Source organism: Homarus americanus, unplaced genomic scaffold (assembly GCF_018991925.1).
Source record: "Homarus americanus isolate GMGI-L3 unplaced genomic scaffold, GMGI_Hamer_2.0 scaffold48354, whole genome shotgun sequence".
Classification (NCBI taxonomy): domain Eukaryota; kingdom Metazoa; phylum Arthropoda; class Malacostraca; order Decapoda; family Nephropidae; genus Homarus; species Homarus americanus.
The window spans coordinates 635724-662485 of record NW_024723833.1 but is presented as its reverse complement, the minus strand read 5'-3'; the positions used below and the strand labels follow the sequence as shown (position 1 = coordinate 662485).

The 26762-nt window shown below is 37.7% G+C and overlaps 2 protein-coding genes across 2 annotated transcripts in view; one reads left to right on the top strand and one right to left on the bottom strand.

Moving 5' to 3' along the window:
* Window positions 1-1275: 1275 nt before the first annotated feature.
* Window positions 1276-2516, bottom strand: LOC121863904 (endophilin-B1-like). Its single transcript, XM_042362817.1, has 3 exons — window positions 2351-2516; window positions 1910-2038; window positions 1276-1467 (listed from the first exon to the last, which is right to left on the bottom strand). The coding sequence occupies exons 1-3, from the start codon at window positions 2514-2516 to the stop codon at window positions 1301-1303; spliced, it is 462 nt and encodes a 153-aa protein (XP_042218751.1). The 3' UTR covers window positions 1276-1300.
* A 6871-nt stretch (window positions 2517-9387) lies between these two features.
* LOC121863877 (protein UBASH3A homolog) overlaps window positions 9388-26762 on the top strand; it is a 39313-nt gene continuing 21938 nt past the window's right edge. Inside the window, exons 1-5 of the mRNA XM_042362791.1 lie at window positions 9388-9402; window positions 10037-10172; window positions 10547-10762; window positions 11437-11688; window positions 17633-17742. Coding sequence (XP_042218725.1) covers window positions 9388-9402; window positions 10037-10172; window positions 10547-10762; window positions 11437-11688; window positions 17633-17742 — 729 coding nt within the window. The remainder of the gene's footprint in view (window positions 9403-10036; window positions 10173-10546; window positions 10763-11436; window positions 11689-17632; window positions 17743-26762) is intronic.

The window sequence follows — 26762 nt, the reverse complement described above, 5'->3', positions numbered from 1 at the left end:
GCTGAACAAACAGAAAGTCTTTATATTTGGCTTGGTTTATTATTTGCTGATTTATCTTTATAAATATTTGGAGGAAAAAATGGTAAGGTAGGAAAAATATTCATGCACCCAATACGAAAGTGATAATTAGAAATATCTATATTTCACATTCAAGGAGGATAGATTTCCTATAGTACACATAAATTTCAACAAAATTTAGTGAGAAATTATGGAGAAGTATGATTTTGAAAATTTATAAGAATATAAAGGAAAAATCAGATATTAGTGATTAGGAAGAACCGATTCAGGGGTATCGCAAAAATGTATCTGGTGTCCTTAATTGCTGACAGAAAACTGATATTGATTGATCAATTGTTCAATTGATCAACCTTTTCAAGCGTGTGTGCTAGGTGTGCCAAGTGGATGAGTGGCATTAATTCAGTTACCCTGTTTTTCAATCTTTTTAGCCTTTTACTGCAACACTGAAAAGTGACCAGAACAAAGAGCTAACACAAGACTCAATATGCTATCTTTATTCTTACTGTTGTGACAAATGTTTTCTATGGTGTACTCCTTCCAGAACCAGGCCCCAAAATATCTTTCCAGTTTATTCCTGTCACATCACACAAGCTCAACTTCAAGTCAACCTGTGAATCAAATGGTATCTTGATTGACTGAATGAGAAATGCTGCTTGCTGCAAAAATTGCTATCTGGCCTTGTGTGCTTGGATAAGATAGTATCCTTCTGCTAAATGTCAAACCCTCTGGAAAAAGGAAGGCTCACACAAAGGATGGCTCAGCAGTTTAGATCTCAAAGGTTAATGTTAATGATCCATGGGTCTTCAGAACATAATATTGTATGTTACATTTATTATTTTCTATTGCTAACCCCCTCACTACAGGGACACTACTTCTAATACATTATTTGGCTGATGCCAAAATGATTTTATTCAGTACAAACAGGGCCCCTTAAACAAGGGGTTAGTAGACTATCTCTAATAATCCTTTCACTATGGGAATGCTACTTTTAATACTTTTTAGGCTGATGTCAGATGATTTTATCCAGCAGAGAGAAGAAGACCCCATACACAAGGGGTTAAAAGAAAGATACCCCTGTACTTTAAAACAATGTTTTCCAAAATATATTGGTAACTGGGGAAATACATGAATATCTTTCAACAGTAGAGTACTGCATATTCAATTCATCTACAACTGCATTTAACTTATACTGTAGTCTGCTACAATTCCTGGGTTGTAAAGAGAGTTATCAACTGTGTTGTTTCAATCAATCACAATATCAAGATGCAAGTTTCAAGTTCACCTACCGTTTAGTTTCAAGAAGTCGCTTTTCCCTTGTGATTGTTTTCATTTCAGTGTCGAGGAACTTTCTCATGGGCTGTACATACCCCTGGACAGCATTACTCACAAACTCTCTTTCCACCATACCTAACCGCTGCTCAGCCCCACCAACTTTCAGAAGTGCAGAACCTGTTCATAAGGTGATTACTGGAATATAATTCTACAATGTGAAGAAGCAAAATATTAATGTCTTCATCCTAGTACTGTACTGTATAAGCAAATTATTGAATATGATAAAACTGTTCAGCATTTTCTTTTAGTGCAATCTGTAATTGTTAATTCAGTACATGTATATAATTTTCTAAGTACAGTACTGTACTGTATGTATCTTAATGTGCAGATAGCTAATTTGGGAACTAAACTGAATCAAAATACTGTACTGTACAGTCAGATATCTGGAGGCATCAAAAACTCAAATCTTGGCATTTTGGAAAGTGATCAGTATCAGCTTGTATATAGTTCACTGTGAACAGCAGACTAAAGAAAAAATAAGAATGAAAACACACTGATGACCATCAGCAGAGCTCACTTAAAGCTTATGAGCAGTGAGGTCAACCAGGACCCCCCTTACCATATGCTGTTCCTGGACCAAATTCATTTCCTGCTTGAACCATGTCCAACCCTAAATATTCGAGGTTACTAAGTCTATTTGGACGGCGCTTTTCTATCTTTTCAAAGATCATATCTTCTACTCTGTTCCCTGAAAGAAAATAAACATATAAGTCACACACACAGAACAATAACAATCATCATTATTAAATATATTTTTATTATAACTTTTAAATGAAGCACTTGGGTTATTTTACAAAAATATTAAGTTTAAATGTACCTTACAAATTACACAGCAAAACAACAATACAGAACAGTACTGTATATCATTAATACAAACACTGTATATGTACTGTAGCTGTATTGATGTTAACATCTTCAACCATGTAATCCTTTTATTAATTAGTAAAAAATATTACTGTTTGAGAGTTACCAACGAACAAATGGCCAATCCAATAATTACCTGGGTTGGGAATAAGTACAGACTCAGCACCAGCCAAGAGTTTTTCTGTCCATTGTTTAGCCGAGTCTGTTTGAAGGGACAGTGACTCAAAGTGACCATCTAACTCTGTTTTTTCTGCACTACCAATTTTTTCTTCAGTGTACTGAAAATGCAAAATACAATACATTGTCATTTAATAGCATTTCTTAAGCACTACTAGAATAACCAATCATGTGCATCAATTAAAATGATTATTTAAATAAATAATATATCTACTTAAATCCATAGATATTCTGTATTTTGCCTCATATTTTTTCTAACAAATATTGACCTAACAAATATTGACCTTAGTGCAGGGAGAGATTACGGCAAGTAGCATTGTTAAGTACTGCACAGTACTGCATATTCAACAAAGTGTACCCTGTCCAGTTTTAAGCAGTCCTGTATACAGTACAGTTGTTCCCTGGCTCCCTGGGTTATGAACAGGTTCTGTTCCTGAGGATATTCATAAGTTGGATTTGTACCTAAGTTGAAACACATGTAATGTGCAAACCGTACTTACAGAACAATGTTTATAATCCCATTACAGTGTATATCAATGCCTAAGTCCTTATAAACATCTAAAATGACTTTAATTTAAGAGAAAAGAAGAAATAGTATGACAAAATGCAGTAAATGCGCCGGTTAACATCCTAGATACGTTCTTGGAAACGTGACGTTAACCGAAATGGACGTTGTCCGATCATCACATAAACTTTCTATTTATACTTGTACTTACGTGTATGTGGAATACTATATACGTACATATACACTTTTACTCTTAAATCACAACTGTAATGTGATACAGGTGATTAATTTTTATCTCTTGTGCAAAATACATGAAGTTTATATTAAAATTATTCACTGTTTTACAAGGATTCCAGCAATGCTGGGCAGTTGGGGGAGAGGGGGAGAGGGAGGGAGGGAGAGAAGGAGGGAGGGAGCAAGCGAGGGGGCTTGGGGGGAGGGGAGGTAGTACGTTTGACAGTTGGTACCAGCCCAAGGTCTAAAGCGTGTACAGGTTGTACCTCTCTAGTCCGGCAACCTCGGGACCTGACCGGTGCCGGACCATGGAAATTCACCCTTTTCCTGGATAGATAGTGACTTGTGCTTAAGCCTGGAAGCACTAGCACCACTTTCTCTGCATCATGGTCTCTTTGAAGACATATTGAAGGGTTAAATGTCGTATAATAGCTTCTCAAATTTCGCGAATTTTTAATTCTTAACGTATTTTATTGGAACACACAAAAAAAATAAATAAATAAAAATTTTGACGGCGGAAACTTGAATTTCGACGGGTTTGAACGGCCCGCCAACGTGCAGACGACGTGCATAATCGTGTAAACAGCGTCATTTCTCTTATGTACAAAAGATTCATTATTGTTTATTACTGAATGTCTTTTTTATTGAATTAATGTTTATGTGTGCAAAATGAGCAATACAATTCATTAATAATACGTAGAATATTAAAACACACGAGGAAATGACACAGCATTGTATTCGTTGATTACAAAACCAGTGACTGACTGGTTCTACATATAAAACTGAAGAAAATAAGATCTTGGTTGTAGCTGTAGTAAAATTAATATGGTTGTTTTAAGTAATGTTATTTAATGTTAATAAATGGAACAATAGAAGTAGCTAACGATAATGGTAAAGAAAAAAGAGAGATCGCATATGTAAGTGCGCATGCGCACACGTGAAAACATATCATCATTACTTTACATAAGAATATGAAAGCAACACTTATTTACTGTTCATATATATTTTAATTAATGTTTCTGAATTTGTTTTTATTGAATTAATGTACATGTGTGCAAAATTAACAATACAATTTATTAATAATACGTGGAATATTAGAGGAGACGAGACCGCTGCCGGCATTGTTTATGTTAAAGCTTACGAAACCAGTGACTGATTGGTTCTACATATAAAACTGAAGAAAATAAGACCCTGAGTTTAGCTGTAGTAAAATTAATGTAAAATATGAATATGGTTGCTTGAAGTACCTGTAATGTTATTTAATGTTAATAAATGGAACAATATAAGTAGCTAACCATTAATGGTAAAAAAAAAAGTGAGACTGCTCGTATGTAAGGGCGCACATGTGAAAATATATCGTCATTACTCTACATAAGAATATGAAAGCAACACTTATTTACTGCTCATATATATTGAAGGGTTAAATGTTGTACTCTGTATAGACAAGCAGAGAGAGAGAGAGCAGCCGAACTGCCGTATGTAAACAAACCTTAATTTCTCGCGGCTTTGTTGTTGTTTTTTTTATGGGGATTAGCCCACCCGGGCATAGGTCACTGACCCACATTGGGGCCTGAGGGGCAAAAATTTAATACTCCTGTAATAATAATAATAATAATTCAGATAAGTAAAAAAAAAAAAAAAACTGCCTATCTACCTATTGGACAACCTAAAATCGTTCCGGACCACGGGAGTTTCCGGACCACAGAATGCCGAACTAGAAAGGTACAACCTGTACCTGTATATTTATCAGTTCTTAAGTGACTAAGCTTCTCTCTTATAAAAAGTCAGTGACATGACCTGGGTGAATTAACATTGTTGGGATTCTTGTAAGATACTCATTAATTTGAATATAAACGTGCTATAATTTGCACTAGACATAACAATTTTAGTACCGTAATCAAATTAGTACATGTGCACTCCAGCTTTGCACTAAGGTCATTAATTTCTTTTACGTTTCTTTTAGTATGGTGTGTGCATGCAAATGAATGAAAATAAATGAAGAAATTGATGTAAATCTACCCAAAATGCAGTTGAAAAAATTTATATTATAAATGTACTACAGTACAGTACACTAATGTACAACAATTTTTATCTCTTGAGCAAAATATATGACGTTTATATTCAAATTATTGGCTGTCTTGCAAGGATTCCAGCAAAGCAAATTATAATCTCCTAACTTTAGTCTGAGACATTATATAAGATAAAAATTGGAAGCCTAAATAAACCCCCGGCTGAGCAGATTAGGGAGGGAGGGAGGGGTGGGGGTGTGTGGGGGGTTGAGGTGATAAGTTTGAGCCGAACGGCTCTGTGTGTTTATTTAACAGTCCTACTAAGCTTCTCTCATTTTAAAATGCCAGTGATATGAGCCTAGGAGAATATAATTAACATACCTGGGATTCTTGTAAGATATTGATTTATTTGAATATAAACATGTTGTAATTCACATTAGACATAACAATTTTAATACCGTAATCAAATTAGTACATGTGCACTCCAGCTTTGCACTAAGGTCATTTATTTCTTTTACGTTTCTTTTAGTATGGTGTGTGCATGTAAATGGATGAAAATAAATGAAGAAATTTATGTAAATCTACCCAAAAATAGTTAAAAAACTTTTTATAAAATGTACTACAGTATTGTACACTAATGTACTACATTTTTTATATCTTGAGCAAAATATATGATGCTTATATTCAAATTAATCTCTGTCTTGCAAGGATTTCAGCAATGCAAATTATATTATCCTAACTTTAGTCTGAGATATTATATAAAATGAACATAAAGAAATCACCAAACTTTTGTCTGGGAGGGAGGGGGCGGGAGGTGAGGTGACAGAATGTCTGGTGTTTGTTTGTTTATTTATTTGAGATAAGATTTGACAGTTGGCGCTGAAGGCCTGCCTGCGTGTTTATTTATCATTACTTAAGAGTGACTAAGCTCTTCTCATAATTTGCCACCCAAATGACCTGGGTGAATATAACTTACATTGGAGGGATTCTTGTAAGATAGTAATTTATTTGAATACCTGTATAAACAAGCAATATTTGCAATAGACATAACAATTTTAGTACCGTAATCATTTAGTACATGTACAATACAGGTTTGCACTTCGGTCCATTGTTACTGTACAATATTGACTAAATTCACTAGATAACGTACGCCTGGCAGCACAATCTATAAGAATATGCGATGCATACGTGACTGTGCCCGCTCTACGGCCATTTAGGTTCGCTACGTCCCATTATTTGAATGTTTTTTTTTTCAATTTAAATTTTAATTGTTTATTCCTTGATAGAGGAAGCGGGATCCTAGTGCTGTCACTTGGTACCCCTGTACCATAACACCAGAAGCAACTGGCCAGTGTCACAAGTATATACAGTACAGTACAGTCATCCCTTGGTTATCGCGCCTAATTGGGACCCCGCCGATAACGAAAGTACAGAACCTATGGGATTTATTCTAATTGGTTCAGGCACCCAAGACCCAACCCCAAGTTTCCCATTTTATCACCATTTAGACCCACTAAATATATATATATATATATATATTATATATATATATATATATATATATATATATATATATATATATATATATATATATATATATATTATATATATATATATATATACATATATATATATATACATATATATATATATATATATATATATATATATATATATATATATATATATATATATATATATATATATATATATATATATATATATATATATATATATATATATATATATATATATATATATATATACATATACATATGTTGTTATTATTATTATTGTGCCAACCCCTCACTTTACGCGGTTAATGTATCCCGGAGGGTCCCGCGTAAAGTGAGAAACGCGTAAAGTGAATAACATAACATATGGGATTAATTGAAATGGAGTCCGGGCCGATCCCCAAACTCCACTTTTTGACGACACACAACTATGTTGTAGTAAAAATAATATCTTAACTTTATGATGGTATGCACACACAATTAATAATTAAGAGAAATATCAATAGTATTAGGTTTTTTAACACTTACATTAGTAGAAAAAATGGCTGGGCACATGGGGATGGGCGGTTGGTTCCGAGGCAGAGGGCAGATTATTGGCCCTCACCTGTATCACTTGTATTAATTGTATCACTGTCCACCACAGAGGCTTGCAGGGCCTCTTTGTCAAACTCCCCAAAGTTCATCTAAGTCCATATCCTCACCATAATTATCACTATCACTGACTTGGGCCGGCTGTGGTGGGTGGCGGGTGAAGAACTGGTAATGTTTTGATGACTGGGCGACCTTGTGCGCACCATGTTCGCGCCGCTTACACAACATGGCGGATGGCGGGAGGTTTGGATCCAAAAATGGCGCGGCTCGCCAGCCGCTCTCCGCGTAAAGGGGTACACGCACTGCGGAATGTGAGCATCCTGGGTTCCGGCAGGGCACCGCGTAAACGTGGAAACGCGGAATGTGGGACCGCGTAAAGTGAGGGTTATACTATATATATATACATATATACATATATATATATATATATATATATATATATATATATATATATATATATATATATATATATATATATATATATATATATATATATATATATATATATATATATATATTTATATATAATGTTATGGTAAATATTATAAACACACATAGGCATGGCTAGGTTTATTACAAAGTGATGAAAAGGGTACGCTTAATACTGTAGTCCACAAAACATGTAGCTATGCTTTTTTTATTTGGTCCCCCATCATACGAGTCCGTTTTCTCTCACATCAGGACGCCTGAGTCCTCCATTTTCTCTCTTAATCTTAGAGTGCACCAGAGACTTAGTTATTTTTAGTAATGCCACAGAATTTGAAATTGCAACCCCAATTGCAACTGGGGTTGCAATTGTTGAAGCAACTAGATATGTCTAATTACAGCAAATGTGTTATTGTCAATTTGTTGGTGAAAGATTTTATCCTCAATAGATGTAGGTTAACATTACACCTGGAGGCAAATGTTTAAAAAAACAAATGTTTAAAAAATGCCTGATCAAGGAAGCATATTCCTTTAACACATAATATTCGACCAGTATGGGGAGGATCATCGTGTCTCCGTCAGGGGGTCGTGGAGTGGTGGTCCAGCAGGCGTTACAGATTTTTTTTTGGGGGGGGGAGGGGGGGCACGGACATATATGCGATCGGACGTTGTTCGGTCGGACGTTAACCGGCGCATGACTGTATTAGTGATATTCTATTCATACTGTGCTTGATATAATACATTCTCGGAAATGTAATATTTTTGCAACTACAATGCTGATGTCAACACAAGCGTGGTTACAGCGAGACTGACTGAGTGAGGGAGAGCTATGCGTGTGTGTGTGAGGTTGCGGGAGCGGGCGGTGTTCCGTGTTCGGTGCTGCGCGCGAGTTGAATGGCGCGCGATTTGAATGTACTTCAATTACTCCAATGTACAGAATATTCCTCCGGCAGGGCAATCTGCGTATTTGCAAATCCGTGTATGCTAAACCCGCGTATGTTAAGGGCCGACTGTATATCAATGCAAATATAAGTTATAATTACCATAGTTGTTAGCTGTGGTTGGTTGTTGTCATGGAGGACAGATTTGGAAGGGCACCAACCACCATACAGTAGTTTCTTTTGAGTAGAATACATTTTAACTTGCATTAAACTCATTTGTATAACATGTACCATATAATCGTTACTACAGTGCTGTACTATTATTATTATTGTGTAGTTTTATTGTTTTCTTTAAAAAGTGATTAAAAACATGTTTACTCTTATTTTGTTACATGGTGGATTTTTTTTTCATCAAGGGACAGACAGTATCTCCCAGTTTATAATGGTAGTCGGTAAGAAAATCCATTTTGCTTCGTGGATTTTTTATGTACCCAATCCTTTTGCTGATACATACATACTCAAAGCTTTTTCCCAGTGTCATGACAGGTACACAGAGCCAATAATAAAACTACAGGAAGCACTCCCAGTACTGGACTGATTCATGCAAGCCCTTTCCTTATTGGGAGGATTTCATTAATGAGATAGTACTGTATAAAAAATTCAAACATCATTTCCAGCCATCAATACTATACAATATATAGAAATTCAACTTGCCTTGATTAGGGGCCTTCAATACTTGCACTTCTTTATGCTGGCATGGCACAGGAGATACTTCCTCCTGCTGTGCCAAGCAAATTGACACAGTGAATTAGGCACTGTTGTTGTCTTCTGCCATAATGACAGACACAGATGTACCTTTTTCAAATTTTGTCAACAATATCTGACTTCTTTTCTACTATGAAATGACTTTTGGCATGGTCTCTTAGTTTTAGTATAGGGTACTACATATCATGTCTAAAATGTAGTACTGTACTGTACTGTACTGTAGTAGGACCCTTTTTAGAGTGCTGGGATGTTCAGCTGCACTGATCCTAGCAAGTGCCAACATGCACCAACTGACCAGGTAGTCAATAGGAGACATTGCCGAGTTGGTTAATTATATAAACAAAAAGACATCCATTATTGAGAATATTCAGTATTGAGGAGTCCTTTATTGAGAAGATTTACTTTAATTCAGACAAATATTTTGTTCATTCTCTGTTATTGTGGTTAAGAATGTTTACTATCACACAAGTTGGTGGTTCATGTGGGTTCCATTAAGCAAATTGAGAATATTTTCATTGGTCACATGAGGTGTCCCATTCAAAGGATAAAATCAAAGGAATACTGTACTGCTAGATAGCCTTCCTGTACCATCGCAAAAAGTGCTTGAAAGAGTGAAAAAAATTTTGCCAGACACAACCCTGTCTAGATAATCTTTGTCATTCCAGTGTGCTCATCTTACAAGTACAGTACTGTACTGTATAAACATTTACTTGATTTTAGGTTAAGAAACCAAAAAAGGAAGGGCCTCTTTACAAGTTCCCTATTGAAGGTCCACGTAAAATTATTGTTGTCAGACATGGAGAGAGAGTTGATTTCACCTTTGGTGATTGGATTCGCTTTTGCTTCAATGAAGCAGGTATGTTTGTGTTTTTATTCACTTTGCTGTACATGTGAAAAAGACTATCAATTTAATTTTAATTTTAGGCATAATTCTTTAACTTGTATGTAATCTACTCCCAAGTTTCAGATGGGAGTTTTGTTTGTAGACTGTTTTTTAATGTCAGACATGAGATTCGTAAATTGAATACAAAGGGAAAAATGTGTTACATTAGTGGTCTCCATGTAACACGTGTTTGTAAGAATCTGTCTGTATAGTATTTCCAGTCTTACCCATAAAATTTTAAATATACTGTAATCATTAAACTATAATAACTTTATGAGTTATCTGTGGATGTTTAGACAATTGTTCTAAATATTGCTTAGATATAATACTATGTTGTCCTTGTACAGGGACATATCAGCGACGAGACCTTAACATGCCAGAGACACTACCTCAGAGGAAAGGAGCACCGCACAGTTTTTATAAAGACTGTCCTCTTACAAATATTGGTTTATTGCAAGCATCACTCGTAGGTCAAGCTATGAAGGCAAATGGGACAGAGGTGCATCATGTTTTCTGTTCCCCATCTTTGCGTTGTGTTCAAACTTGTACCAATATACTTAAGGGTAAGTTATAGGGATATAGTACAGGTAAGTACTGTACGAGTATTCAGGGAAACAAGCTGGATTGTTATTATTAGATGAAGCTAATTCTCTCGTTACCCAACATTTCTGTAATGTAATTGTCATCCATCTTATATATTTTCACACCACTGATATTTTAAGATTGACACTTGATTACTTGATTAGTGAGTTAAATGTTACGGTAATTATTTTATGAAACTTTGCTTCGAAAAATAACCACAAAGCTGCTTTATTTCAGCTTGAATTTGAAGAATACAGTACAGTATAATCTTTATGAAGGAGTAATTGGCAAGTCATAATTACTTTGACAAACGTACAGTAATCCCTCATATAACTTGGTTTTGAAAGGAAAAATATATTTCTTATATTTTTTGTATAAAAGATAGAGCCATTAGTTTTGTTGTCTTATTCTGGAGAGTTAGGCTACTATACAGTACTGTGCTGTAATGGGTATTTAGTATTTAATATGGACCATTTCAGGGTTAATGTTTTCTTATGGGTAGAACTGGTTTAACTATCAATCAAGTTTTGGAAAGTTAGCCTTTAAATTAATCTGGATAGATACCCAAAAAGTAGGTAATGATATTAATCTGAAGCATATTGAGAGAAGCATGTACAGTAAAGGATATTATTTAAAGTAAGATAATTCTTCACAGGTATGGGCATTGCTGAGCACTTGCCACTCAATATTGAACCAGGGCTTTTTGAGTGGCTAGCTTGGTACCATGATGGAATGCCTCTATGGATGACTCTTGATGAGCTGATTGATGCAGGATTTAATATAAACCATAATTATGACCCTCTGATCCGAAAAGAGGAACTGAAGGACACTCACGAGAGTTGTGAGCAGTATTATGGAAGAAATGCCTACGTTACACAGAGTATTATTAATACAACACAGTCACAAGGTATGTCTACCTTTAAAAGTATTACATCTTCTCCTTGTACATATTTATTGAATCCAAGAGTAATATCTCCATTATCCCGAATCCCTTTTAGCCAGAACTCTCCAGTAGACGGAATTGAAATTTGCTCAGAATTTTTTCTGTAAAATTTCTCTCAATTCCGGGTTTGGGAACGATTCTCCGTGGTTGAAAATCAGATACATTCTGGAAACTCCAATTTTTTTTTCTGGGTCTGGGAGCAAATTCCGAGGGTGAAATAATGTGTCATTATGGAAAATTCTGAGGAAATTCCAGAAATTCTCTCCAATTTTTTTCTGGGTCTGGAAACAAATTCTGAGGGTGAAATAATGCGCAATTTCCAGAAAATTCCGAGAAACTTTTGCCAATATACTACCTGGGATTTTTTCCTAGTTTGAGAGTCATTTCATTATCCAGAAATCTCTCATTCCCAAAAGTTCTCTTGATCAATTGTTGTGGCTAATGGGGATATCACTATTATGATTGAGTGAACCTGGTTTTCTCTTTTTAAATCATTACAGTACACATGCACACATACACCTTTGCATGTACACACACACACACACATTTATGATTTTAAAGTTTGTCTACAATTTTATTTAACATAGCACTCATTGCTAGCATCAGTGCTAAATACATATACAGTAATTGGTTTGCAGTTCAAAGTTACACTAAATTTGACATAAAAATATGAGATCACAAGGGTGCAAATTAAGGCAACTTGCAGTATTGTTTTCAAGATACTTGATAAATTTGGTGTGCAAATATTTTTCACTCTGACTGAATCTTCAAAGGAAGTACCGTATTTTACGGCATATAAGACGCACTTTTTTGTCTGAAAAATGGCTGAAAAATCAGCCTGCGTCCAATATATGAAGTTGAAGTCTCCCGTAAGCTAAAGAATCCCCCAGTTGTTGTCTCCAGTAGGCTTAATTCTACCTAACCCAACTCCAGAATTAAAAATATGTCATTGCTTACTTAAACACATTACAAGTAGTATTGTATTATTATTTTTAATTAATTAAAAAATAATTACAGTAGTACCCCGCTTAACGCGGTCAATTGAACCCACAGGGTACCGTGTTAAGTGAAAACCGCGTTAAGTGAACAACAGAACATATGGGATTAATTCCAATAGAGACTGGCCGGACCCCCAAACTCTACTTTTTCCAACACAATACCTATGTTCTAGTAAAAATAACATCTTAATTTTATGATGGTACATGCGCACAATTAATACTTAAGAGAAATAGAGAAATACAGTCGCCAAGTTAATGTCCATTCAAATAATGGACTCAACTCCCTTCCCCTCTTCTCACACTACACTCGCTGGCTCTTCCCTCTCTGAGAAATTTTGGGGGGAAAACCACTGGATTTTAATAAATAATACCTCAAACTAAAGTTAGGATAATATAATTGACATTGCTGGATTCCTTGTAAGACCAGGAATATTTTGAATATAAATGTCATATATTTTGCACAAAAGATAACATATTTACTCAGAGTAAACATTATACAGTAATACCCCGCTTAACGCGGTTTCGCTTAGCGCGATTTCATGTATATGCGGTGCCTCGCCAGAGCCGAACTTTCACTTAACACGTGTTTTTTCCACGTATACGCGCAGAGTGTCCGGCTCGAGATGCTATTTTTAGATTCGCCCCACCCACCACCCGCCTGCCTGCCTGCCTGACTGCCTGCCTGTTTTAGCTCATAAAATTCATACAAATTACCCGGCCAGAATATAATTTACATTGCTGGAATTCTTACAATATGATGATCATTTTGAATATAAACATCACAGATTTTGCATTAGACATACAAATTTTAGATATAATGTTTACTCTGAGTAAATATGTTATTTTTTGTGCAAAATATATGACATTTATATTCAAAATATTCCTGGTCTTACAAGGAATCCAGCAATGTCAATTGTATTATCCTAACTTTAGTTTGAGGTATTATTTATTAAAATTTAGTGGTTTTCCCCCAAAAATTTCTCAGAGAGGGAAGAGCCAGCGAGTGTAGTGTGAGAAGAGGGGGAGGGAGTTGAGTCCATTATTTGAATGGACATTAACTTGGCGACTATATTTCTCTATTTCTCTTAAGTATTAATTGTGTGCATGTACCATCATAAAATTAAGATGTTATTTTTACTAGAACATAGGTATTGTGTCGGAAAAAGTAGAGTTTGGGGGTCCGGCCAGTCTCAATTGGAATTAATCCCATATGTTCTGTTGTTCACTTAACGCGGTTTTCACTTAACACGGTACCCTGTGGGTTCAATTAACCACGTTAAGCGGGGTACTACTGTATCTAAAATTTGTATGTCTAATGCAAAATCTATGATGTATATATTCAAAATGATCATCAAATTGTAAGAATTCCAGCAATGTAAATTATATTCTGGCCGGGTAATTTGTATGAATTTTATGAGCTAAAACAAACATCTTCAGTTAATAAAAAAAAAAAATATTCTTCACGACACTATCTGTCAATCAAAGTACCCCACCTTGCCTCCCCCCCTCTTCCAACCGCGCCAGATGGTCGGTCCATCCCACCCCTCCCCCCCACCCCCCACCAACCCTCCCTACAAGAGAAATGTAGGGTGAAAAAACTAAATTTTAACATTTAGTAATAAATAAAACCTCAGATTAAAGTTAGGATAATATAATTGACATTGCTGGATTCCTTGTAAGACCAGGAATATTTTGAATATAATTGTCATATATTTTGCACAAAAGATAACATATTTACTCAGAGTAAACATTATATCTAAAATTTGTATGTCTAATGCAAAATCTATGATGTTTATATTCAAAATGATCATCAAATTGTAAGAATTGCAGCAATGTAAATTATATTCTGGCCGGGTAATTTGTATGAATTTTATGAGCTAAAACAAATATCTTCAGTTAATAAAAAATAAAAAAAATATTCTTCACACCGTGCCAAATGGTTGGTCGGTCCCTCCCTACCAGACGAGTGGGAAAACCAGAATATTTACCTTTTTAGTAATAAATAATACCTCAAACTAAAGTTAGGATAATATAATTGACATTGCTGGATTCCTTGTATGACCAGGAATATTTTGAATATAAATGTCATATATTTTGCACAAAAGATAACATATTTACTCAGAGTAAACATTATATCTAAAATTTGTATGTCTAATGCCAAATCTATGATGTTTATATTCAAAATGATCATCATATTGTAAGAATTCCAGCAATGTAAATTATATTCTGGCCGGGTAATTTGTATGAATTTTATGAGCTAAATAAAAAAAAAAAATTATACTTCACCGCGTATATGGGTAGATGAACCGCGTTAAGTGAAAGTTTGGTTCTGGCGAGGCACCGCGTATATGCGGAATCGCGTTAAGTGAAACCGCGTTAAGCGGGGTAATACTGTATTGTAAATATAAAAGCTCGATTTATAACTAATTTGTACTGTACTGATGATGATAACCTGAGACGATTAATGTCCTTACGGCAGACACCCAACTCTTCAGAGGCAGCTAAGCAGTTACAATTTCTGAACTCCTACAAGCATTATAGTCTATTAATACCATACAGTACCTGCAACATTTATTTTTATATCTACAAATACCTGATACAAATGAGATTTACATATAACTCTCTTTTCACATTTGTGTCTGTTAACATCGCTGGCAGCATTGTAGCCAGGTTAAACTCGTCACTATAACTACCAGGCTACTGGTGTTATGGTTGTTTTTCATCTTGTATATTTGGGGAAGATATACATAACTTTCTTCATTTATTTTTACTCATGTACAGTAAAGGGTATATGCATTTCTTTACACACGAGTTAGCGGGTGGAGGCGGGACTAGGGGGGGGGGTGTTGTTAGGGAATCGGCGGAGGTGGCGTCTGCGTTGCTATAGTGAGCAAGGGACTACAGTATACAGTATTAACCCGCTTTACACGGTTTCACTTTCCAGAACCGGACTTTCACTTTCCGCGGTGCATCTACTCATATACGCGGTGAAGTATAATTTTTTTTTTTTTTTTTAGCTCATAAAATTCATACAAATTACCCGGCCAGAATATAATTTACATTGCTGGCATTCTTACAATATGATGATCATTTTGAATATAAACATCATGGATTTTGCATTAGACATACAATTTTTAGATCTTATGTAATAATTTGGTTTACACAAAGCAAATATTTTAGCCTTTGTGCAGAACATATGAAGTTTACATTCAAAATATTCCCTGACCTGCAAGGAATCCAGAAATGTCAATTATATCATCCTAACTTTAGTCTGAGTTATTATTTATTAATCAAAATGTAAATATACTATTTTCTCCCAAAGCTTCTCTGGTAGAGAGGGAAGGTGGGGGAAGGGAGGGAGGGAGGGACCGACCCAGCTATGGCGGAGTATTTTGATTGACAGATAGTGTCCTTGAAGAATATTTCTTTGTTTATTTACTGAAGATATATGTTTTAGCTCATAAAATTCATACAAATTACCCTGCCAGAATACAATTTACGTTGCTGGAATTCTTACAATATGATGATCATTTTGAATATAAACATCATGGATTTTGCATTAGACATACAAATTTTAGATCTAATGTAATAATTTGGTTTACACAAAGCAAATATTTTATCTTTTGTGCAAAATATATGAAGTTTACATTCAAAATATTCCCTGACCTGCAAGGAATCCAGAAATGTCAATTATATTATCCTAACTTTAGTCTGAGGTATTATTTATTACTAAAAGTTAAAATCTAGTTTTTTCACCCAACATTTCTCTGGTAGGGAGGGAAGGTGGGGGGTGGGGTGGGAGGGTTGGGACGGACCGACCCAGCTGGTGTGAGTGTGAGGAGGGGGGGAGGCAAGGTGGGGTACTTTCATTGACAGATAGTGTTGTGAAGAATATTTTTATTTTTTTTATTAACTGAAGATATTTGTTTTAGCTCATAAAATTCATACAAATTACTCGACCAGAATATAATTTACATTGCTGGAATTCTTACAATATGATGATCATTTTGAATATAAACATCATGGATTTTGCATTAGACATACAAATTTTAGATCTAATGTAATAATTTGGTTTACACAAAGCAAATATTTTATCTTTTGTGCAAAATATATGAAGTTTACATTCAAAATATTCCCTGACCTGCAAGGAATCCAGAAATGTCAATTATATTATCCTAACTTTAGTCTGAGGTATTATTCATTACTAAACGTTAAAATGTAGTGTTTTCACCCAATCGTTTCTCAGAGAGGTAGGAGCTAGTGAGCTGGGAAGAGGGGGGGGGGGGATTTGAGTCAATTATTTGAATGGACATAAACCTGGCGACTGTATTTCTCTTAAATATTAATTGTGTGAGCATACCATCATAAAATTTAAATGTTATTTTTACTACAACATAGGTATTGTGTCAAAAAAAGTGGAGTAAAAAAGTGGAGTTTGGGGGTCGGGCCAGTCTCTATTGGAATTAATCCCATATGTTCCGTTGTTCACATTACTCGGTTTTCACTTTCCGCGGTACCCTGTGGGTTCAATTGACCGCGTAAATCGGGGTACTACTGCAAATGACAACTGTAACACTTTCATTTGGCTTTTATTTACTGGTTCGGCAATACGTACAGTATTTTTTGTTGTACCTTATTTAATGGTATTATTTTTATTTATTTCTCACATTTGCTGGTACTGTACATATTATTTTAAGAAAACTAGGGCTACAGGAGGAAAATGCACACACAATTTTTTTTCCCAAATACTCCCTGCCTGTATGGCCATGCATCTTATATGCCATAAAATACTGTACTGTACCATGAAAACAAGAATATATCTGAAGACGCCTGGATATAGATTAAAAAATTTTTAGTCCCCTCTGTGTTTAACATTTCAATATTTTATTCAAAATTTTTTATTGGTTCAGGTGGTACAGTACTACTAGTAGGACATGCTGCTACTTTAGATACCTGTACAAGACAGTTAATTGGAGGAGCACCAAGATCAGCACATGAGATGACTACCATCATCAAGAAGGTTAGTGTGAGACAACTGTATTATTGTTAGTACGTATATCTGGTATGAGCTCCTCTGGTCACTTGGAAGTACAGTACAGTCTTATAAATTTATCACGAGTTAGTCTGCTTATGGCCTCATTTCTGTCAGAGCTCATGTAATGTTTCTGGTCTCATTTATACACAGGTTGTACAGAGGTCTGTCTGTCTAACATTACAGTACTGTACTCCTTCTGTCTCCCATTTTTTACCTATTCTTTTCTAACTAGACTGATATGAACCACTTAGTCAAATCTTATACAATACTTTGAAGCTTTGACAGCTCATTGTTTTATGAAGCAAGTGTCTGGAGATAAAACAGTGATAGTTTTTGTTTGGGTAAAATATTGCATGAAACATGTTCTAGGAAAGGTGTTCATTACATCACAAAACCTGTGATAATTTTTTTTTTTACAATTCAGACATACCTCTTGAATGTTGTTTTGTTAAAATGCTCATTTCTCTTGAGGAAGTTTTTACTATAAAATAAAATAAATTATTTAAATCTATAAAACAGGTTCAAAGTTCTCTGCAACACCACATGAATAAGAGTGGAAGCCACTGATAAGTTTTGAATACTTCCTGCTGAAGTGTGTTTTACTATACCATGATAATAACTTTTTATACTTATTTTTGACTCATAATGCTTGGAAAAATGCCTGCAAGTAGATGGTGCAGGTGGTCAGCTGACAAATGGCCATGAGAGGAATAATGTTCAGTACATGTTGGTCAAGCTCTGGGAGTGATTATCAGGGACCTGCTGATGCTTAAGTTGAGCCAGAATAGAAAAAATATAACTTTCTAGTAGGTGGGTAATCTTTCTTCACCTCAGGGAGTAGTGATCCTGCCTTGTCAGCTAAAAAGGGCTTGGAAGTTCTACATACAATACCCAGTTCCCACTCTGTAAATGTGGGTTGATGTTAAGAAGGGCATCCAGCTGGAAAACTTGCTTCAAATATGTCTCTTGACAATGAGGACACCGTATCATCAGGTGATCATTGTTAACCCGCTCAAATGTGGAAAATTTCCATAAAATGGTGGGGATTACAGTTATTATGGTGATCTCATATACTGTATACATTATTTTTGTACAGTATGTGTGTGTGTGCGCATGCATAATTCCTCCCCTGCCAGTACACAGCCTCTTCACCATCATGACTCCTGCTTTGTTTCCTCATGGCAACAGACGGTAACTGGGTGCCTCGTGGGCCCAAGCTAGACCAGCAGGGGATCTCGGAGAAGCAGTGGGCCCCCAGAGGGACGGCGCATAATAATAATAATAATAATAATAATTAACGGTTTATTGAAAAAATTCTGCAGCCTGAAGACTGAAAATATACATTGGACATAAATGACTTATTACATACATTGGTGGTTTAACAAAAGCCTTCATTAGAGAAAGGTAAAGGAACATACAGTGAACATACAGATTAATGTAGGTGTTGAACAGCAAACTCGTAGTGTAGTAACTCCCTCCCAGATGGTGTTAGGAGGAACTCACGTGGTGTAGTAGTTCCCTCAGATGGTGTTATGAGGGACCTGGCGTGGTGTAGTAATTCCCTCGCAGATGGTGTTATGAGGGACCTCACGCCTCACAGATGGTGTTATGAGGGACCTCACGTGGTGTAGTAATTCCTCACAGATGGTGTTATGAGGGGCCTCACGTGGTGTAGTAATCCCTCACAGATGGTGTTATGAGGGGCCTCACGTGGTGTAGTAATTCCCTCACAGATGGTGTTATGAGGGACCTCACGTGGTGTAGTAATTACCTCACAGATGGTGTTATGAGGGGCCTCACGTGGTGTAGTAACTCCCTCACAGATGGTGTTATGAGGGACCTCACGTGGTGTAGTAATTCCTCACAGATGGTGTTATGAGGGGCATCACGTGGTGTAGTAATTCCCTCATAGATGGTGTTATGAGGGGCCTCACGTGGTGTAGTAATTCCCTCACAGATGGTGTTATGAGGGACGTGGTGTAGTAATTCCCTCAGATGGTGTTATGAGGGACAATAATTCCCTCACAGATGGTGTTATATGAGTGAGGTTTGGTCTTAGGCCTTCCTATCGTAGACGGATTAACACATCGGTGGTTGTTGTTGGGTCTCACGGGCCGTTATCACTGGGTACCTGGGACCTCACTGTGTGAAGGTTAACTTGGGTACGACTGTTACTGTTGAGTTGTTCTCACTGACTTAAGCACTGTTCACCACTGTTCACCTCTGTTTAACACTGGTTCCGTTCCTTTCCTAAATGAAATTGTAACTTCTGGCGAGAACTTGTTGATATTCCGGTGGGGAGGAGGGTTCAGGGGAGGGGGTTGGTATGGGCCAACTTAACAGTTGACCTGGCTGCTCCGAGAGGAGCGCCAGGTACGTCTTGACCCTTCGGTGGTCAAGGATGTAGTGTGCTGCATAGACCCATTGGCATGTGGACACATCCTGGTGCCTACCAATCACTGCCCCGCTGCCTTGGGGGATTAACCTTAGTAGGTATAAGGCTATTGAAAGCAACCCCAAACAAAAAATCTGCTGTGGAACCCCGCAACAGGCAGCCACACTTACAGAGCTCCAACAAGACCCCAATGGTGGTATAGGCAAAAGAGGTGACCACCAAGGGAACCCAACAACTACACCAGTGGACAAAGGCAATGCATGATGGACAGGCTACTAAGGCGAAACCCAACAAACTGGGCTATCGGCAGTCCATTGCAACTCTCCTTGTCCCCAGTCATTGCAACACTTGCACCACTGGATCAGAAAAAGGGAGAGCCAAGATGTATTGTTGCAGCTTGCGCTCTTGCACCACATAAATCAACTCACACGCAGCCATCATCCAGCTCATCATATTTCTCATCATCATCAAAACCCTTATACCCCCAAAAGTCCTGTGGCTACGGACGAGTGGTGACAGGGACAGACAGAGATGACTGCTGGAAGTCTCTAATCACAACTCTGCACAGGGGATCTAGGCAGCAGTGCAATCCGGTCCTGTCTGTGCGACTGAGCAGCCCTTTCGAGGAGCCACTCTGCTCACCCCACATGGGGAGGGGGGAGAGGGTAGAAAAGGTGCCTTAAGCATAGCCTGCCTAAAGAACCAACCTGACTGGTCGAAAACACAATCATAATCACAGATCAAAACAGAAACAAACTATACAACTTCCTATGGTTGCTGCATAGAATGTCAGGACCCTTCTGAATACTGGCACAAATGAGCGTCCTGAAAGAAGAACTGCCCTTGTGGCAAAAGAGCTGCCTAGGTATAACATTGACATAGCAGCCATCAGTGAGTCCCGACTCCCAGATGAGGGTCAACTCACAGAACGGGGGTCTGGCTATACCTTCTGGAAGGGTAAGCCTGCTGCTGACAGAAACATCATTAATGGAGTTGGCTTTGCCATCCACCAACACATCCTACACAGGCTAACTGAAATGATGCTCCGAGTGCCACTGAATCACTCATGTCATGCCTTTTTCATCAATGCATACACCCCAACACTGGATGCAGAGGATGACATCAAGGGGGCCTTTTATGCCGACCGGGACAGAGAAGATAAGGTTGTGCTCCATGGTGACTTTAATGGCAGAGATGCTGACATATGACTGGGAATCATAGGGAGAAATGGACTAGGCAAGTGTAATCCCAATGGCCTACTCCTCCTCAACAAGTGTGCTGCATACAACCTCACTATTACCAACACCTTGCTTAGGCAGGCCGACAAGTTCAAGGGATTGTGGCAACACCCATGATCCAAACACTGGCATCTCATTGACTACATCATTGCCAGAGAAAGAGATCGCCAAGATGTCCTCATCACCCTAGCTATGCACTACTCAGATCACTGCGACACTGATCATCGTCTCGTCACAGCCAAGCTCTCACTTCACGTCGCCCCAAAACTGCGAAGGCAACAAGCCTCCAGAAGAGGTTTTAACACCAAGCGTCTGGAGGATCCAGCGGTAGTACATATTTTCAGAGAGCAGCTCGAACAGGGGCTGATAAACAACCCAAATCCCAATGCTGAATGGAGTATTTTCGACTCTGTCATGATAAAAACATGCAGAGTGATCCTCGGCCAGATTGAAAGAACACACTAGGACTGGTATGATGAAAACAACCCGGCAAAACGACCACCAGTCTGATCAAAGCTGATATTTTCCGCAAGAAGAAAGCGGTGGCCCAGTGCGATCTTCACAATCTAAAGATCGGATGGTTTAAAAATAAAGCATGTGAAATGCAAAAACTAGCAGATCAACACAAGATTTGCAAATTTTTCAATTCCACTAAAACTTTTTTGTGGCCAATCACTCATGGCGCAGCCCCCCTCCACTCATCCGACGGTAGCTCCCTAATTAAAGACGAAAAAGGCATCCTTCAGCCCTGGAAAGAGCATAACCTTTCATTGCTCAGCCTAAACACCAATGTGGATGTCCTGACTACCCAGCAGGTTCCTCAATACCCAGAGCTGACCCACCTCAGCTATCCACCATCCCTGGATGAGGTGGCTAATGCCATCAAACAGATGAAAAATAACAAAGCCTCAGTCCGGATGGAATCCCAGCTGAGATGTATAAAGCAGGAGGCCTCTGCTTACCAGCCATCTCCATTCTCTCCTGGAGAATGTATGGGAAAAGGAGGAAATCTCCCAAGCTCTTAAAGACGCCTTCATCATCAAAATTTATAAGAACAAGGATGACCGGTCAGACCCTGACAACTACTGTGGGATCTCGCTGCTGTCCTTAGCTGGCAAGATTATCGCCCGATTCCTCTTAAACAGACTTCTTCCTGAGGCGGAAAACTTCCTCCCAGAATCTCATGTGGCAGCACTGACATGATCTTTGCTGCCCGCCAGATACAGGAAAAGTGCAGAGAACAGCGTCGTGACCTGTACATGGCTTTCATCAACCTTACCAAGGCCTTCGACTTGGTCAACAGGGAAGTCCTCTGGCGGACCCTCAGCCGTTTTGGCTGCCCACCAAAATTCCTCGTTATTGTGAGGCAACTCCATGATGGCATGAACGGCAGTGCCCTGAACAATGGCACTCAGTCTGAGTTCTTCCCCATCCAAACGGGAGATATAACAATGATGTGTACTGGCGCCAGCTCTCTTTTCCATTTTCTTGGCTGCCTTCCTTTTTCGTGCCAGTGCCAATTTAACCAGCGGGGTGAAAATCGAGTACCTGGTGAAGGGTGTTTTGAACATAAGACGACTCCAGGCAGGAACAAAGGTGTCAGCAGCTTCCATTGCTGAACTTCAGTATACAAACGATCTCACCCTTGCTGCTCACACTGAATGCAACCTACAGGAGATCCTGAACACCTATGCAGATGCGTATGCATACTTCGGCCTTGAGGTGAATGTACGTAAGACTCAGATTCTCTTTCAGCCTACCCTTGGTTCAGCCACGCCTCCACCATCCATCCATCTCTAATGTTACCCACTTTCGGTAACTCTGCTCCTACCTGTCCACCACAGCAGACATCGATGAAGAGGTTCAGCATCGGATCAGATGTGCACCTCAAGCCTTTGGCAGACTCCGTACCCGTGTCTTCAGCTGTAGGGAGCTGAAATTGTCTACAAAGTTACATATATATTGAGCAGTGGTCCTCCCCACCCTGCTATATGGCAGTGAGACATGGGTCACATACAGGAGGCACCTCAAGGCACTTGAAATTTTTCGCCAACGTAGTCTATGTTCCATCCTCCGAGTTCGCTGGGAAGACAAGAGAACAAATGCCAGTATTCTCGCTGACACCAATTATAGGAGTATCGAGGTTACCATTATCCATGAACAACTACATTGGACTGGCTATGTTACCCGCATGGACGACAGTAGACTGCCAAAGCAACTACTTTACAGTCACCTAACGAATAGTAAATGTAACGCTGGCAGGCAATTGAAAAGGTACAGTATAAGGATACGGTACTCTTCAGACAAATCTGAAAAAGTGCCAAATCAAGTCCCTTAGCTGGGAGACTATCATGATCAAGTTAGGCCGACTGCATACTGAGGCAGAGAAATGCCAACACTGAAAAGACGCTGCCAGATGTTCTAGATGTAGCCCTCCACACATGCAATATCTGTGTGTGTGTGTGTGTGTGTGAGAGAGAGAGAGAGAGATTAATTAGCACTGTCACTTCCCAATGGATGCTGGATAACAAAGCTGTTACTGTACATTGTTTCACATACAGCATTGCAATTTTGTATATTGTAAGAGTTTTCAGGAACAGAACCCTTGCAACAAACATGGATCCCCTTTACTATATTTTCCAGCAGGTACTTCAAAAAATTAATTTCAGATGGCAAATATGAAAACCCAAGCCTTCAATCTGTAGCAAATTGGAGCATATAATATCTCTTATAAGCAGGGGCGGAGCCAGAACGTTTCTACTGGGGTGGCCAGGATAGACCCAGTGATTTTATTGGGGTGGCAAACTGGGGTGGTGAAAAATAACTGTTTCAAATCTACAGAAAATTACTTAATGTTGTTACCCCTATCTGTGTATGGCCTCAGTGGAATATCCCTCACACACCTATGGTAGCTAAAGACACACACCTATGCTGCTGTTACCCTTCTGTAACAAACTAATTTTATGTAACTGCACCTCTATAAACATTACAATTAGAAGGATATTTGCTTTAAATGCCTATTTTATAGATAATAATTTACAAGAGAAGGTCATGTTACCAATTTATTTCCAATTTCATAAAAAAGAAGAAGAGAAAAACAAAAAAGGCTGGCAGTTTTGCAATAAGGTCAAAATGTGCATAATACAGCATTATACAGGTAACAAACAAAAATAATATGGGGCTCTCAATAAACAAAATGAATATAAACGTAAGTTGCGTCTCTGTAGAATCCCCACTGAGCATAAAGGGCACACACTTACAGTAACTTTACTGCTTACTTAGCATCTTACTTGTGCTGTTAAATATATTATAATCTAGATTATAGCAGCTGAATTCTACGGCTCTTGTGATTTCTGGCAAAGGTATCCACAAATTCATCTAGATTAAGGGACTTTGCTCTTCTACATTATATGCTCAAAACCCCCCAGATCGCTCAACCTATCTTCTGACATGGTAGTTCTGAGATGTGTCTTGATCATCTTCAGGCAAGAGAAGCTGTGCTCACATGCAGCAGTGCTGATGGGAATTGCTACTGCAATTTTACACAGCCTAAAGAACTCTTGGAAAACATCCTTATATGGCTCACTAAACACAGCAAGCTTTAATATGCTGGGTGGTTTCTGCATGCCATTTTTGACCTTTCTATCCTAAATTCTCTTTATTTGGTACAGCTCCTGTACAAGGTCTTCAAGATCAGACCCATACATCCTAGCAAAGGGAAATAGAGTATCGTTTAACAGAATGTTTCACTAGTTGGATTTAGATCTTGGATACCTTTCATCATGTTACAATTTTAATTGGAAAATCTATTCCTCAGCTCATTTAGCATCATGTCCAGAACCTGGTAAAATAATCCTGTTCTGAAACTATCTTTGCTGTTCATAGTTGTTTGACTGCCTACTGTGGACAGGACACAGTGCGCCTCTGGCTCAGAGCTCAGTTTCTTCTGTCGTTTGGGAACAGTTTGCGTACAGGATTACTGTCATTGGTCGCACTGACTCCAGCTGTGCTGGGAACTCATCTATGAAAGTCAACTATTCTGCGGTTATTCATATTCACTCATATTCATATACTTTTTCTGTGCTCTGACTGCTTTGCTTTGCATAACTGGGGTGGCCAGAGGGGTGGCCAAGCTTCACTGGCCACCCTCAGCCACCCAGTAGCTCTGCCCCTGCCTATGAGTGTCTTTACTTTAATTAACCATTCTGTAGTGATCAGTCCTTTTACAAATACTGTATAAACAACCACATCAAATGCACAGTACTATCTCAGGTTTATTTGTGGTAGCTTGAATTGTGGTACTGGTACATGTACACGTACTATAAATTATAAAATTACTTTACTAATAATACTTTAAAAAAATTCAGCTGGTCAAAAAAAAATAGTGAATATAAATTTTGCTGCCTTTTGGCAAATTGACTGCCTGTGAAATGATTCATCAGCAGTATATAGTATTGCAGATTCCCACAGTGACCATATATGTACTGTACTCAGAATATACCTTTACAACTAAGGTAAGAGAAAAACCTTCTCAGCTTAATGCATCTCCTCGTGGGATCAAGAGGAAGCAATTTGTTTACAAGCTTATTGAAAAAGTGCAAAATTTTAGATGAGTATGGAAGGACAGACCAAGTGACCACTGTACACTAGACATTTACAATTATCATTTCTTGTACAGCCCAATATCTAAATTTAGTGTGTTCAGACTGTACTGTGTGAGGTTGAACAAGCTTCATCATCATGTAGCACCATTAAAAGTAATTATTTACAAAAGGAAGTATTTTGTGGGATATGAGATAGTTTTTAATTCTGTGCAACACAACTTCTTTTATAATGTGAAATTAAGTTTGATTTGTGTGAATTTGATGTATATGTTAGGCTCAAAGACCAAAAAACATCCACAATATGTTGTGGTCATTTTTGGTACATTAGATTTCTCAAGGGTTCACTGTATATTGCCTCTATATTTTAATTATTTATGCTTTCTACTTTTAAATCTTTAATTTTTCTACATTTAAGGCTTTCGTTTACTGTGCCCTAACAGTATGTGTACTCAATCAAGTGTGCTTTTTATTTGATAATTTGCACTATGATTGTGGCAAGTCAGATATCCTTCACCAGTTGACTTTACTCATTCTCTTACAACAAAGAAAAGAGAATATAGGTGTAGTATGTCAACATAGGCAAAGAGGAAAGAGCATATGTTCAACACCACTAAACCATTCAGCATCACAATCAGAATCTAAACAAAATCTAATCTCTCACTTCCTGTTTGTAATGAGTGTTGTCATAGTTCTTGTTCTATTTTATAAACACCTGGAAATTCCTGATAAATGTCGCACACACACACACACACACTGTATATATATATA

Coding starts and splice junctions, on each gene's coding strand:
- LOC121863904 (XM_042362817.1), bottom strand. CDS start 2,516: ATGTATTGTATTTTGCATTTTCAGTACACTGAAGAAAAAATTGGTAGT. Junction 2,039..2,350: donor TGTACTTATTCCCAACCCAG/GTAATTATTGGA, acceptor ATTTTCTTTCAG/GGAACAGAGTAGAAGATATG. Junction 1,468..1,909: donor TGGTCCAGGAACAGCATATG/GTAAGGGGGGTC, acceptor CCTTATGAACAG/GTTCTGCACTTCTGAAAGTT.